At 37.5% G+C, this 15,009-nt stretch overlaps 1 protein-coding gene across 1 annotated transcript in view; it reads left to right on the forward strand.

The window, feature by feature from the left end:
• The window catches only part of LOC114152597 (AT-rich interactive domain-containing protein 5B), a 54,076-nt gene that overhangs the window by 31,736 nt on the left and 7,331 nt on the right, over positions 1 to 15,009 (forward strand). Inside the window, exons 4-11 of the mRNA XM_028030533.1 lie at positions 5,788 to 5,995; positions 9,518 to 9,748; positions 11,481 to 11,587; positions 12,001 to 12,148; positions 13,331 to 13,383; positions 13,635 to 13,732; positions 13,833 to 14,022; positions 14,649 to 14,858. Coding sequence (XP_027886334.1) covers positions 5,788 to 5,995; positions 9,518 to 9,748; positions 11,481 to 11,587; positions 12,001 to 12,148; positions 13,331 to 13,383; positions 13,635 to 13,732; positions 13,833 to 14,022; positions 14,649 to 14,858 — 1,245 coding nt within the window. The remainder of the gene's footprint in view (positions 1 to 5,787; positions 5,996 to 9,517; positions 9,749 to 11,480; positions 11,588 to 12,000; positions 12,149 to 13,330; positions 13,384 to 13,634; positions 13,733 to 13,832; positions 14,023 to 14,648; positions 14,859 to 15,009) is intronic.

The raw sequence follows: 15,009 nt of genomic DNA on the forward strand, positions 1-15,009 counted from the left end.
TCTTCTAAAATTTTCTAAGCATCAGTTTTGCTATATGATGCTATATAAGCATCATATTTATACCCACAGTTAAATGTTTTCAGCTCAATTTGGGCCAACGTTCATTCATTTTCAAACAATGATCAGTAGTTTTCTTTGTGGTTTTAAGCTTCAGCTGACAGCTGCCACATCCTGTGTTTTAGCTGTAAAATGTCTTTTTTTTAAGCAACTTGTTTCATAAAGAGCAGCCTTTGATCTCCACTGAACCTTCTCAGCTGAAGATGCGTTTGATTGGCAGCAGCTGGAGGTTCATCACATTTGTAATTGGGAAGCAGAGCAGCTTCCCGTGTCGCCATCATTTTTTGCACCATTTTCACGAGCCAGAAAATGACTGTGGATTCCACCAAATGTTCTCCATTGTTGCACTAGCATTCTGGCTGGAGTCCAATCATTCAGATTTCCACGATTCACAGCTACAGCATTGCATTGCATAAAAAGACTTTTTTTCCTTTCTTGGCCTACTTTTTTATTGCATTTACTAGCTTGGTATCTCAATCTTTTTTGGAGATAAATAGTTGTTCAAATGCTTAAATGTTTGGTATAGTTTCATTTAATTGTGTATTTTCTGTGAATGTTTCATTGCATCCTACTTCAGTTTATCATGGTTCTAATTACCATTTGTAGCAGTTGACTCATGAAATATGAAAGATTAGGTTCTCTAGTCAAACCAAAAGACACAATGTTGGCAGATTTTATTTATCAGAGTCATAATCTGTTAAAGTACGTCTCTGAGTTACCCTAATTCATGAGTAATCCTAATTTTCTGAAGCCACAAAGGTTAAAGGAGTTGCTTTGGCTGATAGTTCTTGTGTGGTTTCTTAATGTTTTATAAATCAGTCTAGATCCAAAAATATTTAATAAACCTAAAATATTTGTCTACTCTTTATTTAGAACATCTGTTTATGTACAATGACATTATGTTTATTTTATAATTGAGTGCAGCAAGTTTTTTTAAATGCAAGCCTAAATGCACAGAATAAAAGAAGTCAAAATATGTTCCATTTCCTCAGTCCAATATTCGATACATGAATGTCAGGTCTGATACTGCATCGGTTCCGCCCATTCCTGAGTGCAGTACGTTGTTTCAGTTGTTAATTTAGTGGTTTTCTTCACCAGGATTAAGGAAAGACAAAGGACAGGATGTGTTTAAACTGAATTTCTGTTCTCTGAATAGCTCAGTGGTCTGTCAATAGATCCTCCAGGGTTCATTTGTGTCCCAGGATCTCTCTGGTTCTGATCAGAGCGATCTGATATCTGTGAATCCTCACAAATCCAAATCAGCTGTTTCATCTGCACTTTCTGGTGCGTTTGAAAACATGTTAGTCTAGCTCCGGTTCCTGTTTGAGTTACACACAGGAAGTAAATGTAGGTTGTTTAGAGTCTGTGGCCAAATTTAGGACAGAAATAAAAGACAAATGTTGCTTTCTGCCTTTTTAGTGTCTATTGTTTTTTATTCCCATTCCCATTTCTTAACATTTGAAATTGATTTCAATTAAATTCAAAGCTTAGCTAGCATATTAAAATGTTTTTCTATATTTTAAGCCTTTTTTCTTTGCTTATTTTAGACACAAATAGAGGCCAGAGGTTGAGTTTGGCCATATTTTTCCCTGGGATGAGCTCATTGTGAGCTGCAGCAGCAGGAATTTGAGCAGCTCTCTGCTGGCTGCAGCTGAGAGGAGGTGGAGGTCACTGGAGGAGTGCCAAACCCCCGACCAACAAACCAAACGGGAGGAGCCGGCTGCAGCTCCACCTTTACTGTAAACTGATTCGTGACTCCTGCTTGTTTGTTCAGGAACACCTGAAGGACTTCATGTGCAAAAGCTACAGTTAGACTTGTTTAAATAGTTTGTTTTTTAAAAACGTTTCCTGGTCTGTTCTCATTGGCCGTTCAAAATATTTCAATTAGGAAGTACAAGCGCAGGTGGAGATGATCACACAATTGTTTCTAAATGATCAGCCGTTTAGCTGCAGCTCGACCCGTTTGACTTTGTCATCCTGTAGACGTCTGAAGAGACGACGATGCTCATCTTTTTCACAGACTTCCTAAACGTTTCAGACACATTTTCATCTGCTGCAGTGGAGATAAATCAGCTGTGTACGTGGCCATTAACTCTTGCTCCACTTCATGCAGGCTGATGCTACAAGTTCTGTCCCATAATCCCCTGGTTTTAATGTTTTACTACTCCATTTCAATCATTCTTTTTCAAGATTTTATAATGATACCACTAAAATAGAATTGGGTGCATACATTTGATTTCAAACAGGGTCAGGAATATACAGGCTTAGATAATATATGCATTCAACTTTACCAACCCATAAAAGATTAAGTGGTCAAATATTAATTTATAATTCTGTTATTCACTGCAGTAATCTCACAAAATATTAGTCAGGGTATACGTATATACTTTACCGTGTATATCTAGTGCTGATCCCATTTAGATTAAAGAGAATGTGCAGAAATCATTGTCTTATTTTTGGGTAACCGTTCCACCCTGGAAAAGAAAAACACTAAAATGAAAAGCCTGAAATTAGTCAGAAATGTATACCTCTATTGGCAGAAACATTGAATTTTAGTAGTTGTGTCACACAATAAAGTCAGGCAGATAATTGGATCAAAGGAGAAGAGAACAATTCAAGGAAGGCTTTATTAAACAACCGTTCAGAAATATTTTGTCGTGAAAGATTTCATGGATTCAAACTTTTTACATTTTTTTTTAGTCTTTAATTTGGGTATAGTGTCAGTTTCAATCTTGTATTAACACAACGACTTTGGCTGTAAATCCTCCATAATCCGTCGAGCTCATAATGTTTCTCTAGAATGACTCAACGGAACAGAAAGAGAAGAAAACCTCTCATAAACTTCCTGTTTCATATTGGAGTGTTTTGCAATGAGTTAGTGTGTTTGTTTGACATCATCTGTCGCCGAGCAAAGGGGCCACATCTCTTTATTAATTTTTGTTAAAGCGTAGCTGTTCAAACAGCTGTTTTCAGACCAGTTGTCGTAATATTCCTGGAGGAAAGGGACTGAAATCTTAAAATGTAGGGAAATGTTGGAAACATCTACTTTGCAGTCATATTTTATCACAAAACCTTTCTTAAGCAGTTCAGACTTATCTTATCCTGCTCTCTGTAGATTCCTTTGTGTCCTCGTGTTTTCTTCTGTTGGAACACGTTCAGCTCGATGTCTTCACCTGCTCAAGTGGGATGGAGGAGGAGCTGAACAGAGCTGGTTTATTCAAGGCCTCTAGGTATTTTTCTACGAGCAGAAATCAAAAACCGGATACTTTGACTTGTCCAGGTTTCTGTCTGTTATCAGTGACACTGAAGTCTCACATTATAAAGAACTAAACAGTTAGTTTTGTAAGGTTTTTAACTCTTGAAGCACTTTGTTACCAAGGAACGAATATTTATGAACACAAGTTCTATGATTAAAGATTATTGCTGCTGTGTCTTTGGTTTTTAAAACTCACTCAATGATAAAATGTGAGCTGCACATTTTATTTTTCATGTTCCTATTGAGCAAAAGTTCTTAATGTTTTCGATCCGTGTTCACATGAAGACTCCTGTTGAAGAACCCTAAACGATTTTTAAAGTTTTGACTGTTTAATCTGGTTCATTTGTGGAGCTGTGAACGTGTAATCTAGCCCTGATGTGGACCAAAAAATTTACTTTGGTCCACTTAGAAACTTAGGTCTCTGTTTGGTTGAAGTGAACTCTAGTGCAGTTCGAATGCATATGTGGATTCAAGTGGACCAGAGCCCGCTCCAACAGCAAGAAGACAACTATAGTGCAAAACATTCTGGGTAAATACAACCAAAACAAACGCGAGTGTCTAGCGCTAGCGGGAGAAACGGCTTGTGGTTTTTTGCCAAAGACAAAAGAGAAATCCTACAGCTGCTAAAATCTGACATTACTCCATTTTTGTTTACATTTTGTGAAGAAGGAAGTTGACTTTTTCAGAGGGTTTCATGCCGTTTCCTTCATTGATTCTTGTTGTAGTGCCACCACAGGCGAAGGGAAAAACAGCCGCATGAGCTGAAAATAACAAGTGCTGCAATTTTGTTTCCCAATCAAACAGTCTATCAGACTACCAGATATGAAAACACCCTTAATGTATGGGTTCCAGAGTGAAAAGCCTCTCAATCTAGAGAAATTTGACGTAAAAATTCATCATATTTTTTGTACAGTAAAATCAAAATGTTTGTGATAATTTACAATTTTAGCAACTGGTGTGAACCACATAAATAGGTCAGCAAACTTGAGACTTAAAGCACTTTGTGTCCCAAACAATATGTATTTATTTTAATAAGTGGCATAACTCAGAAAAGTTTCCTCATGCAGGTTTGTAGCAGTAGGAGAATTTTGTATCGTAATTTTTGTTCCTAAATGAATCAGTTAGTAGAAATACTAACTTATTAGCATTAATTATGTTAATTTTTATGCTGTCACTCTATGCCCCTACATGTGTTATCAGTAATTATGTTAATTTTCACTCTATGCCCTTACATGTGTTAGCAGTAAACCTCAGTCTGCAGTCCCATATGCCAAGCATTTAGCTGATATTGTTTTAATTAGCCTCAGTTAACTACTCAAAGTTCATCATTTTATCCAGGTTATTATTTTGAAGGTTCGCAACATCAATTATATAAAAGGGAGGTATAGAACCCTGATGTTATTTTCCTAAAAATAACATCTCACCAAGCTGATGCAGTAGGAAGTTGAAGAGATGGATCAGACTTTTCAGAAAACTGCAAACATTCGGCTAAATGTTTTCTTACTTAGCATTAGCCCTTAGCCAACAAATAACTGCTTTGAAGGAGTGCTGTCATAATTTGTCTCTGCAGGTAGTGAGCACTAAACATCTTCAGAAGTCTTTCTTGTAGCATTATAAAGGCCAAAGGACAGCTAAATTTATCACCTGCGGCTCTGTGGTGGTTGAAATTGGCCGGCTGCACTTTCACTGCTTTCTGCTTGCAGCTGCAGAGACAAACAGAGCAGTATGCTTCTACCCAGTAATCAAAACCAGTAACAGATTCATCCATCCTGAACGAAGATCAATAAAGATTAAGGAAAACTGAGAAAATGTCTAAGAGCAAAGAACTACAACTTATGCTGTGCTTTGGCAGATGTTCTAATCCATCATAATCTAATGTCGTTACATTCCCCACACCTGATTTGATCTGATTAGCCTTATAGTACAGTCACATGACCTTCAAATATATCCACTTCCATTTCTGAACGGAGACACTTAAATTCAGAGGACGTAAGATGTCTCTGAAGCCAGTAGCATTGAACTCTTACAAAGCAGAAATCTCCATCATCATAAACATTTAAATCAGCAGTAAGGCTTAACCTGATTACCTTAATAAAAGGATATAAAAACACAAGTTTCACTCTTCATAATGCCAATAAAAGTTTTCACTCACTTGGATGTTTCACTCAATTTATTGCTTAAAAATCCATCACAAATTGGTCTTTTTTTAATTATGAAAACGCCCTTTAGCGTCAAAGTGAAATTGATTTCTATGAAATGACATTCAAGAAAAAAAAAGTAACATTGATTGCAGTATTCACCCCTTTAAGTCAGTCACAGACTCCAAATTATAAAATACCCCCAAAGGGGGTGAATACTTTTTAGAGGCACTGTATATTTCTTACCTACAAGTGGATAAAGACTAATCCTGCATATTTGAAACTTTCATTTCTGTTCCAGCAATTCTGAAGCAAATTTCCGTTCTGTTTCATCAGGATGAGGTACTGGCCGTGTCCAGGAAGATGGTGGTACGGGTGGAGGACCTGGTGAAATGGTCGCGTGCCGACCTAGCCGGGTGGAGCGGTGGCCCAATGCCTCTAGTGGTCAAGACAAACGGTGTCCACGAACCTCCACAGAGCGGCGGAGACGACGGCGGTGGCATGCCAAGCAACAACAATGAGCTCCTGGAAGTTAAAACTGAGGGTAAAGAAAACGCAGCCAAACATCCGATGAAGTTCTATAAATATATGAGCAGAAGAAAAGTGTTTTCAGTCAAGCCCACTTCATTCGTTTTCTAACTTTTTCTAAAACGATACAGGATATGTTTGGGGCTGCTGCAGGCAGCCAGACATGTTTCTCCCTGGGAATTTTCTGTCCTCTAACTTTCTGTTTCTGGTGCAGGAGTTACAGCACCAGAAATGTAGCAGTTTATAGTTCCATGTCGGCTCCCTGTTCCTGCTTTTCAGCAACACTTCTCAGTCTGAGAGATAACCCTGAGGTTTAAGAGCTGGAGGAAAAACTGAGTCATGCTAGCTTTAACGTGTAGCAGCTGCAAATCTCACTGCAGAGCAGAGATGTTGGAGTGAATTGAAAAAGTGTTCACACCCATCTGTTTTTCTACATTTCTATACATTGCAACAACAAACTTCCATTTATTTTGTTGGGATTTTAATAGATTGTTGTTCTGGTATCCCAAAATAAAATCTGTTGCCTCCTTTAGAAATCAGCTAATTGGTAAATAAAACCAATCTGTGTGTGATTTATGGTGTTCCTTTGCAGTCTTGAAAAATCTAGAATCTGCTTCTATTATTTTACACCTTTATAAAAAGTCTGGAAAAATGTCAAACTTTTCCTGACATTTTTTTCTCCATTTCCTGTTTTGAGTGTTTACTTTATTAAATATGTCCTTGATTTGCCAAATCACATCTTGATTTTAACAGTTTATATTTCCTTCTTGACTTGTTAAATAAAAACTCTGTAAAAAAAAATGTTCAAAGGTCTGGTCAGAAACAAAAATGTAACTTTTTGATTTTTACCTAAAATGTTTTGTGGCAGAAAACTAAAACTGTGACTCACTCTTAGCAATTCATCTCCATTATGAGACATAGTGATGGCAGTATCAGGCTGTAAGAATGATTTTCTTCTGGAACAAAATCTGTTTAAAATGAAGAATAATTTCTGTTCATCCAGTGTGACTGATGCTGAACTGTTTTCCTAAAGAGTTTACAAAAAGTTCTCATTCCCCATGTGCGTGAAGCTGATGGAGACAAATAGGCCACGATAGCAAATTTTGCTGAGCGATTAATTGTCTCAAAAAATTATTGCGATAAACGATAATATTGTTTGAAGACCTTTTTACACTGATTTAATGGAAATGACGTAATAATGCATGTGATTTCCTGCCAAAGATAGATACACTTTATTTTCAAAAGAATATTTAACACTGGAACTGATAAACAAAATAAACAAAACAACCAAAAACAAAATGGATTTTCAGTCTCCATTAATAAAAAATGTACTTGATATAAACTAAACAACATAAAGCCAAAGTGGAAATAAATACTGCATTCAACCTAAAGACTGCAGATTATGAAGTCTGTATATTATTTTGCCCTTCAGTAATAATTAGATTTAAATAGAGAAAATGGGCACATCGACTACCTGATGCAATAATTCACACTACATGATTTTTTGCTCCTATTTTTCCCCTTATGACAATCTTAAAACGTTGGTCTTTCTAAGATTGTGTGGTGTGTTATGGTAGATCGTCGTTGCTGCTCCGATCCAAATCAGTGGTTTTTCCCGACTGGGATCTTAACGCAGCCTGTTGAATGTGACAGGCAGCCAATCAGAAAGCACGGATTCTCCTCTGTGTTTTCTGAGGGGAAATTACAGAGGGAAATCCCTAGTCCAGCGGACATTGGAGATGATATGTGGAAACAACATTAATGTTTATTCAACATGCAAAGAATATAGAAATGACAAGAGGAGGAGTTGGAGCGAAATTGCTACCGCAGTTGATAAATGTGCCCACTTTTCAGCTGTTCTTCGTTAACGTGACGTAAATAGGTTATAATGATTTTCATTCAGTCAGGACTTTACGCTGACACTAGCCACATGCATTGCAGGTAGATTGTAGTAAAGCATTGATTAATGCCTGGTTTTAAAATTAGTTCACTGAACTTGTAGCCATTATTTTGTGCCCATTGTTGGACACCACACGGCAGGAACGAACCGATCGAACCGTTATACCTAGGATTTCTGTCGGCTAATGTGTGGTCTGTCAGGTTTTGAAAATGGGCCGACAATCGGCCGAATGCTCTAAGGTTGTGTCGTGTGCGCTGGGCTTTACACTAAGGAAATTAGGAAGGGAGGGTCAGTGGAGAGCACCGGAGTTGAGCCTTTTTTCATTCGGTGTCATCAACAGAAAGAGAAAAGGGCCGGAAGAGACGATAATGCTGATAATTGAAATGACATCGATAGTTTTAATTTATCGTACGATTAATCGATTTATCGTTTATCGCGACAGGCCTAGAGACAAAAGACTTCCAGCTGTCACTGCAGTAAAAGCTGCTTCTGTAAAGTGTTGACCTGGGATGGTGCAAAGCAAATTCTTTCCACCATCCCCAACATTTTTATCCGCAGAAAATGTTGAAGTCCCTTTTTTAATTTTTGATTTTTCTTCTTTAATTATTCAGCACTTGCAAATGTAAAAATCTCATTTAAAAACACCAGAGAACATAAAAAAGGGTCAAGAGGTATGACCCTTTTAGAACTAAAGTTGAAACTCTTAACAGCAAAGTAACTTTTTACTTTTTTGTTATTAACAGTAATGTTCATCTCCTGTGTGTTTGGTCTCATTTTTCTCGTCATAAACAGGACGTTTTGTTTTGACCTGTTCAGTGGGGAGTTGTGTCCAAACTTTTCAGTGGTGGTGTTGAAATATAAAACAAACTGAAATATTCACGGGGTGTAAATGCCTTGTTTGAAAGCATTTCAGCTGTTCCCACAGAAGAATGAAGCGACAGTATAACTATTCTGTAAACCAATCAGCTGACATCTTGTGCTGCAGTTTGTTTTTTGAATTTTCAGCTAAAGCGTTGATGTAGAAAATTCCTGATTGGTGCATTGATCTTAAAAGATTTAGAAGTTTGAAAAGATTTTTTTAACTGAATTTGCAATTCTTCAAATCTAAATTTCTGATTTAATTGTTTTTTTTTTCTGCCTTCAAAATCATGCTTAGGTTAGTTTTTTCATCTTTGTTCTGGATGTGTGTATATTTTTGTTTAAAAAAACCTACAGATATTGACAGTTCCCCCCATTCTTCAAGATATACTGTATATTGATATTTATGTGTACAGAAATAGTTTTATATCAGCATACAAATTTGTTTTGTTCATATTTGTAATCCTGTAGTAGGAAACAAGATCAAATATGACCATGATTCTTTTTTATTTAAAAAATTAGCTTCTCTTCAGTAGAGTAATAATTATTTTTGCAATGTTAAATGCTGGTGTGTTTCTCCTTGGAGAAAGCTTGGATGTGATTTTATGAAAAGTGAAAAAAAAAAGAGTTTTTGGAATAAGACATCAGTCAATCAAAGTTCTGACCCTGTCAGCAGTAATGTTGCTTCACTATTCAGCAGCATGTGTTTTCCTCAAGGCCAGGTCAGAGGCCACCATGCGGATTCTGAGCGGCCATTATTTCTCTGCTGTCTCCCCGCAGACGAGCTGTCGCAGCGGCAGACTGTCAAGGTTCTCAGCTACCCACAGTACTGCCGCTTCCGCTCCCTGCAGAGACGCATCCAGGATGGAGCCAGAGGCCCCGCACTGCAGGACCCATACCTCTTGGCCCTTGGGGCCATCAAGGTTCTGCCCAACATCAGGGTGATGTACTGCAGGGACACCTTCAACCACCCGACACTGGAGAGCAGCGCCTGTTTCTCCTGGCAGTTCAGTGAGTGAAACTGGGAACCTTCAGAGGCTGCTTAGATCTACTGCTTAGATTCTTTTTTTCAATTCATTTTGTTTGTATAGCGGCAATTAGCAACAACAACTCATTTCAATTCAATAACACAATCATTCCAGTTTATCCTAGTTATCAGACAGCAAATTAATCTCAATTTATTGTTCAAATTAGTTTAAGAAGTTTCTGTCTAAAGAAATTCAGCAGATTGCATTGAATCACTGACTTGCAGTATTCACTCCTCCTGGACCAGCATGTAGTGATAATCGCTACATGCTGCTATATGAATGTTCCACCTAGTTTTCATATAGCAACAATGGAGAGGAAAATTCACCTTTAACAAGAAGAAACTTCCAGCAGAACACGGCCCAGTACAAGCTGTCACTTGCCATGACCAACTGGAGGTTTCAGAAGACAGAGCAGAGCAGACACAAAAAATAAACGCATGAACTGATGTAGGAGAACTTTCTATGTTCATAAAAACCAAAAGTTAATAGCAGGAGAGGGAGAACATTTAGTTGATGGCAGCAATATGTCAGCCAATGCCCTCCTCCAGGAAGGTACCGCAGTTGAAACAAAACACAAGACCAGATGTAGCTTCTATGGAGAGCAAATAACAAAGAAAACATCAAGTTCACAGTTAAAATAACTGAATAATGCAGGAGAGTCGCAGGAGAAGAAAGTAGCAGAGTGAGGAAACGTTGTCCATATTCTGTGTTAAATATACTATTGTTGTTCTTATGTAATATTCTGAGAAACATTTTAAATAAAATTTGCATGAACAAATGTTTGAAAATTACATTTTCAACAATATTTAATAATAGGGCTGCAATTAACAACTATTTTCGTAATTGATTATACTGGCAATTAATCAGATTTTAAAAATTGCCATATTTTACAAATTTTTCATTTGACCACTAATTCCTTTTTCATACAATATTAGAAATGCATTAAAGGATGCAAAGAAACAATTTTATTCATTTTTAAAATAAGAAAATAAACATTTTATTGCCTAAAATGGAATAAAATAGGATTCCTTTAGTGAATATGAGCCGGGTGAAGTTATAACTATGCCATTTGTGGAATTTGGGGTAAAATATATTCACATGCAAATTAGTTTTTATCTTGAATTCAAAATGTATTCATATTTTGTACAGTTTTGGCTTAACTACTTCTCTGTATATGTTTTTTTTTCAGCAAATGGATTTTTTTTTTAGTCTATTGAATAATCTATTACTAAATTAGTTGATAATTATTTCAACAGTCAATTAATTGGATTAATAATTTCAGCCCCATTTAACTAACTTAACCTCACCACCATGTAAAGGATTATTCATATCACTCTGACTTTTAGTTGCTGATTAGGGTAAATAATTTTCACACACACACAACACACACATACATACACGCCGTCCCGTTTGTCCACTAAGGCGGTTAATCTGTTGCTGTTAGTCCAAATTAAACTGATTTCTGTGGTTTTTCTGTTCAGAAATTGAAATGATCTTCCACATCGAGTTAACACAGAGAACACTCTGGCAGCCTCAGAAATAATTTAAATTCTGTTGTCTGTCACTAACAGACTCAAAAACGTCACTTCCTTCCTTACAGCCTGCCTGTGAAACGCTGCCCCCTGCTGGACGTCTTGATTAATGTTTTCTTTTAGATTCTGCAGTACTTTGTTATTGTTTTTAAAGTTTGTCCTCATCGTGTCCCTCTCTTGCAGGGTGTCCATCCCTGAGTCTCCGAGGACGACCTCGTAAGAGGAAAGGTCGCGACAGCAAAGACTCTCCGACCTCGGGCCAACCAGAGTCCTGGATCGAAAAGATGAAGGTTGGTATGTTTTTGTTCTAGAACCTTTCTCTGCTATCTGAAGCCAAAGCCTTCATTGAGCCCAACTCTGATTGAATAAACATCTTCTGCTCATTCTTCCCTTCCAAACCCTGATAAAGACACAGGAGTTCAGGGAGAAGTTAGACCAAAAAATAGTATCAGAAGTCAAAGCAGATCAACTAAAGTGATCCTTACTGTTGTTGTTGATCACAAAATGTTAACAGAGAAGATCTGAAGATGTGGGTGAACCTGATCCTCACAGTATTTGACACTGAACCCACTCTACTTTCACTGCGTTTTTCTGAAAATATGGAAATTTATTCAGGAAAGTTTGACGAAGACTGTTTAACAGAAAACTGTCTAAAAGTGGACTGACTCAAACCGTCCTCCTTTTTCTTTTCTTCCTCCTGCAGGAGAACGTGATGGGCAGTGTGGAGGTCGGCTGTGAGGGCAGCTGGCTCCCCCATCCAGAGGAGCAGCTGTTCCTGGATCAGCTCTTTGTTTTCATGGAGCGCCACGGATCGCCCATCCATAAAGTTCCCAACCTAGGTTTCAAGAAGAGTGAGTCCTCTGTTTTCCCTCTACTCTCTGCTCTGTTGTTCAGTTTTCTTTCACTCCTTTAATAAAAATCATCTCCTGTTGTTACTCTGGAATAGTTTATTTAGTCCTTTTTTGTGTTGTTAATACTTTTAAAGTTTTTTTTATATAATTTTTTTGTGACGCTTTCCATTTGATTCGTCTTTTTCTTTTACGAGTTTCTTATCTTTTACTTTTCAGCTTTTCTCTCCTAGTCTTATAACTAAAAAATGTTTCCTCTACATCTGGTCAATTCGTCCCATCACCATTTTGCAGTCTGTATTGTTTTTAATTAACTTTTTGGTAACACTTTGACAGGGTGTGCATAAGACTGACATAGCACTATCATAAACATGACTTTATAGTTGTCATGAACATGAAGGAGTCTTTATGAATGTCTATGACTGTTGTCATGAAGTGTCATTCGGTAAATAATGACACTTTCAATGCAGAGTTGCATTAAGACTTGTATTAAAAGTCCAATAAAAATATCAACTTTTGCATTAAAAGTATCATTATTTACCGAATAACACTTCATTAAGTCATGTTTATGACAGTGTTATGTGAGGCTTATCCACAATCCGCCAAATAAAGTGTTACCAACTTTTTTTTCCTGGTACAAAAGTCTTCACACAGTAATGTGCAAACAAATTAACAAAGATTTGAGTTCTTAGTGTTTTTTAAATGTTTAATTCATAAAGTACTGAACTACCAAATGAAATAAACTAAGAATCATTTGCTTTGTTTTTATTTTCCTTCCATGCATTGTTTTTAGCTTTTTTTTTGTTAATTTATCTCCTTTTTTTCTTTCAAATTTTCCTTTTTTTCCTCAGTCTTGACCTTTTATTGATACATTAGAACATTTTCGTTTGACTTTAGTTTTCTTTTTCCACCTCTTGCTTATTTCTCTCTACTATTTAATTGCTGGTGTCATCTATCTAAAAACCTTAAAGATGCACTGGAGTCTCTGCCTGTGAATATGAACCTTCCATTCAGTATTAAACGTTAAACCAGCAGAATTTTGATTTGGAAACATTTGTATCGACCATAGAGCTTAAAAATAAGTTTGATAAATGTGGATTCAGTAGTTTTACAGTTTTACTTCAATAGGAAACTTACAGGCTTACTGAGCTGAACCTGATTTACATTTTTGATCTGTTTCTGCAGTCGACCTGTTCCTCATGTATTCGGTGGTCAAACGGCTTGGTGGCTACAAGAAGGTGAGCTTGATCTACCTTTGTTGAGATGTTGTTGAAAAAGCAGAAAAGATGTAACGGTGAACCTCTGATAGACTTTCAAAACATCCGAACAACTTAAAAATATTACAGAAAGGTCTGGATCAGAGGAAAAACATCACAAATTTTTAGCTTCCAACATGGTGCAGCAACATTTGAGTCAACAAAAACCAAAGTCAAAGATGAACAGATACCTGTAGGATCTCTGGTTATTGTTCTGTGTGTTTGTATGTCAGGTGACTTCGGACCGCCTGTGGAAGGTGGTGTACAACGAGCTGGGCGGATGTCCAGGCAGCACCAGCGCAGCTACCTGCACCAGGAGACACTATGAAAGGTTGGACGAACAAACAACCCCCTCGTCCCGACCGCCTTCGTCAGGATCCAAAACCGGGAACTTGTCCATTAGAACCTCTAAATGTTGTGTGTGTTTTCAGACTGATGCTTCCATACGAGGAGCACCTGAGAGCTGGAGGAGGAGCAGAGTTTAAAATCCCCGATGTGCCACTGCCTTCCAAACCCAGAGGAATACGAGGACGGAAACCTCTGCCCAGAGGCAGGAAGCCCGGACCCAAACCCAAGGACAGGAGGACGGGGACGTTGTCACCTGCAGCTCCGCCTTCTCCTGTAAGTCACACACTGAAGGGTCGATTCATCCAGTCTTGGGTTCTGCTGTCATTTTTATCCTATTTCGGTTCTTTTCAAAAGCTAAAAGCACAGCTGATCAAATCAAAACTTGATTTGATTCTTATTAATTACAACAACTGTTATTAATTAGTAAATACAGCAAGGTGTTGCTGTATTTCCATTACAAATGTGCTCAAAGCTTTTTTGATTTTCTGCTGATATTGGAAAAACTCAATTTCACAATAGTGTTGTTTCCATTATATAAGAAACTCGATTAATGGAAGCAGCATGTAGCTTCATTTGAATAAGTTTTATTGATTAAAAGACATTTTTAAGTTGCTACATTAAAAGTTTTTCTATGGGAAAATAGATAAAAGTTGTGTTGTTCATTTCTTGTTAAAAGTAGAGTGACCTAAACTAGCAAAGTTTTTCTTCATCAAAGGTATTTGGTTTAATAACCACGCCCACTTCAGACAGACATGGCAGATTTTCAGAATCATTTTGAAGAACTCTTCTGAATATACAACATATTTTTTTCTTAGATTGTAATCTTTTTAGCACTCCTATTTGCTAAAATAATTTTTTAAACCCACCAGAGAACCTTTTCTCCTCTTGTCCTTGAACAGATTCTGAGTCCAAACGGCTCCATGGTGGTGAAACGAGGCAGAGGCCGACCGCCAGGAACTCGTAACAAATCCACGCTAATTGCTCAGGCCAAACTGCTGGCTCAGCAGCAAACAGCAACCAAACAAGCAGCAGTGGTGGAGCTGAAGCAGCACAGTCTTCTGCTGCCCCCTGTAGGCAGAGGAGGACCGACACCCAGCAGCACACACCGGGTAAAAGTCCTGATGCTGCTCTCATTTCTGTTTCCTTTAGCAAAGCCAGACTTTATGATCCTTTAGGTGTTTTGGAAAGTGTTCAATATTCAAACTGCACAGTTTTATAATAAAGTTGCAATCTAACGTTTAATTAAAAGCCTAAATTTGG

This window comes from Xiphophorus couchianus, chromosome 11 (assembly GCF_001444195.1).
Source record: "Xiphophorus couchianus chromosome 11, X_couchianus-1.0, whole genome shotgun sequence".
NCBI lineage: Eukaryota > Metazoa > Chordata > Actinopteri > Cyprinodontiformes > Poeciliidae > Xiphophorus > Xiphophorus couchianus.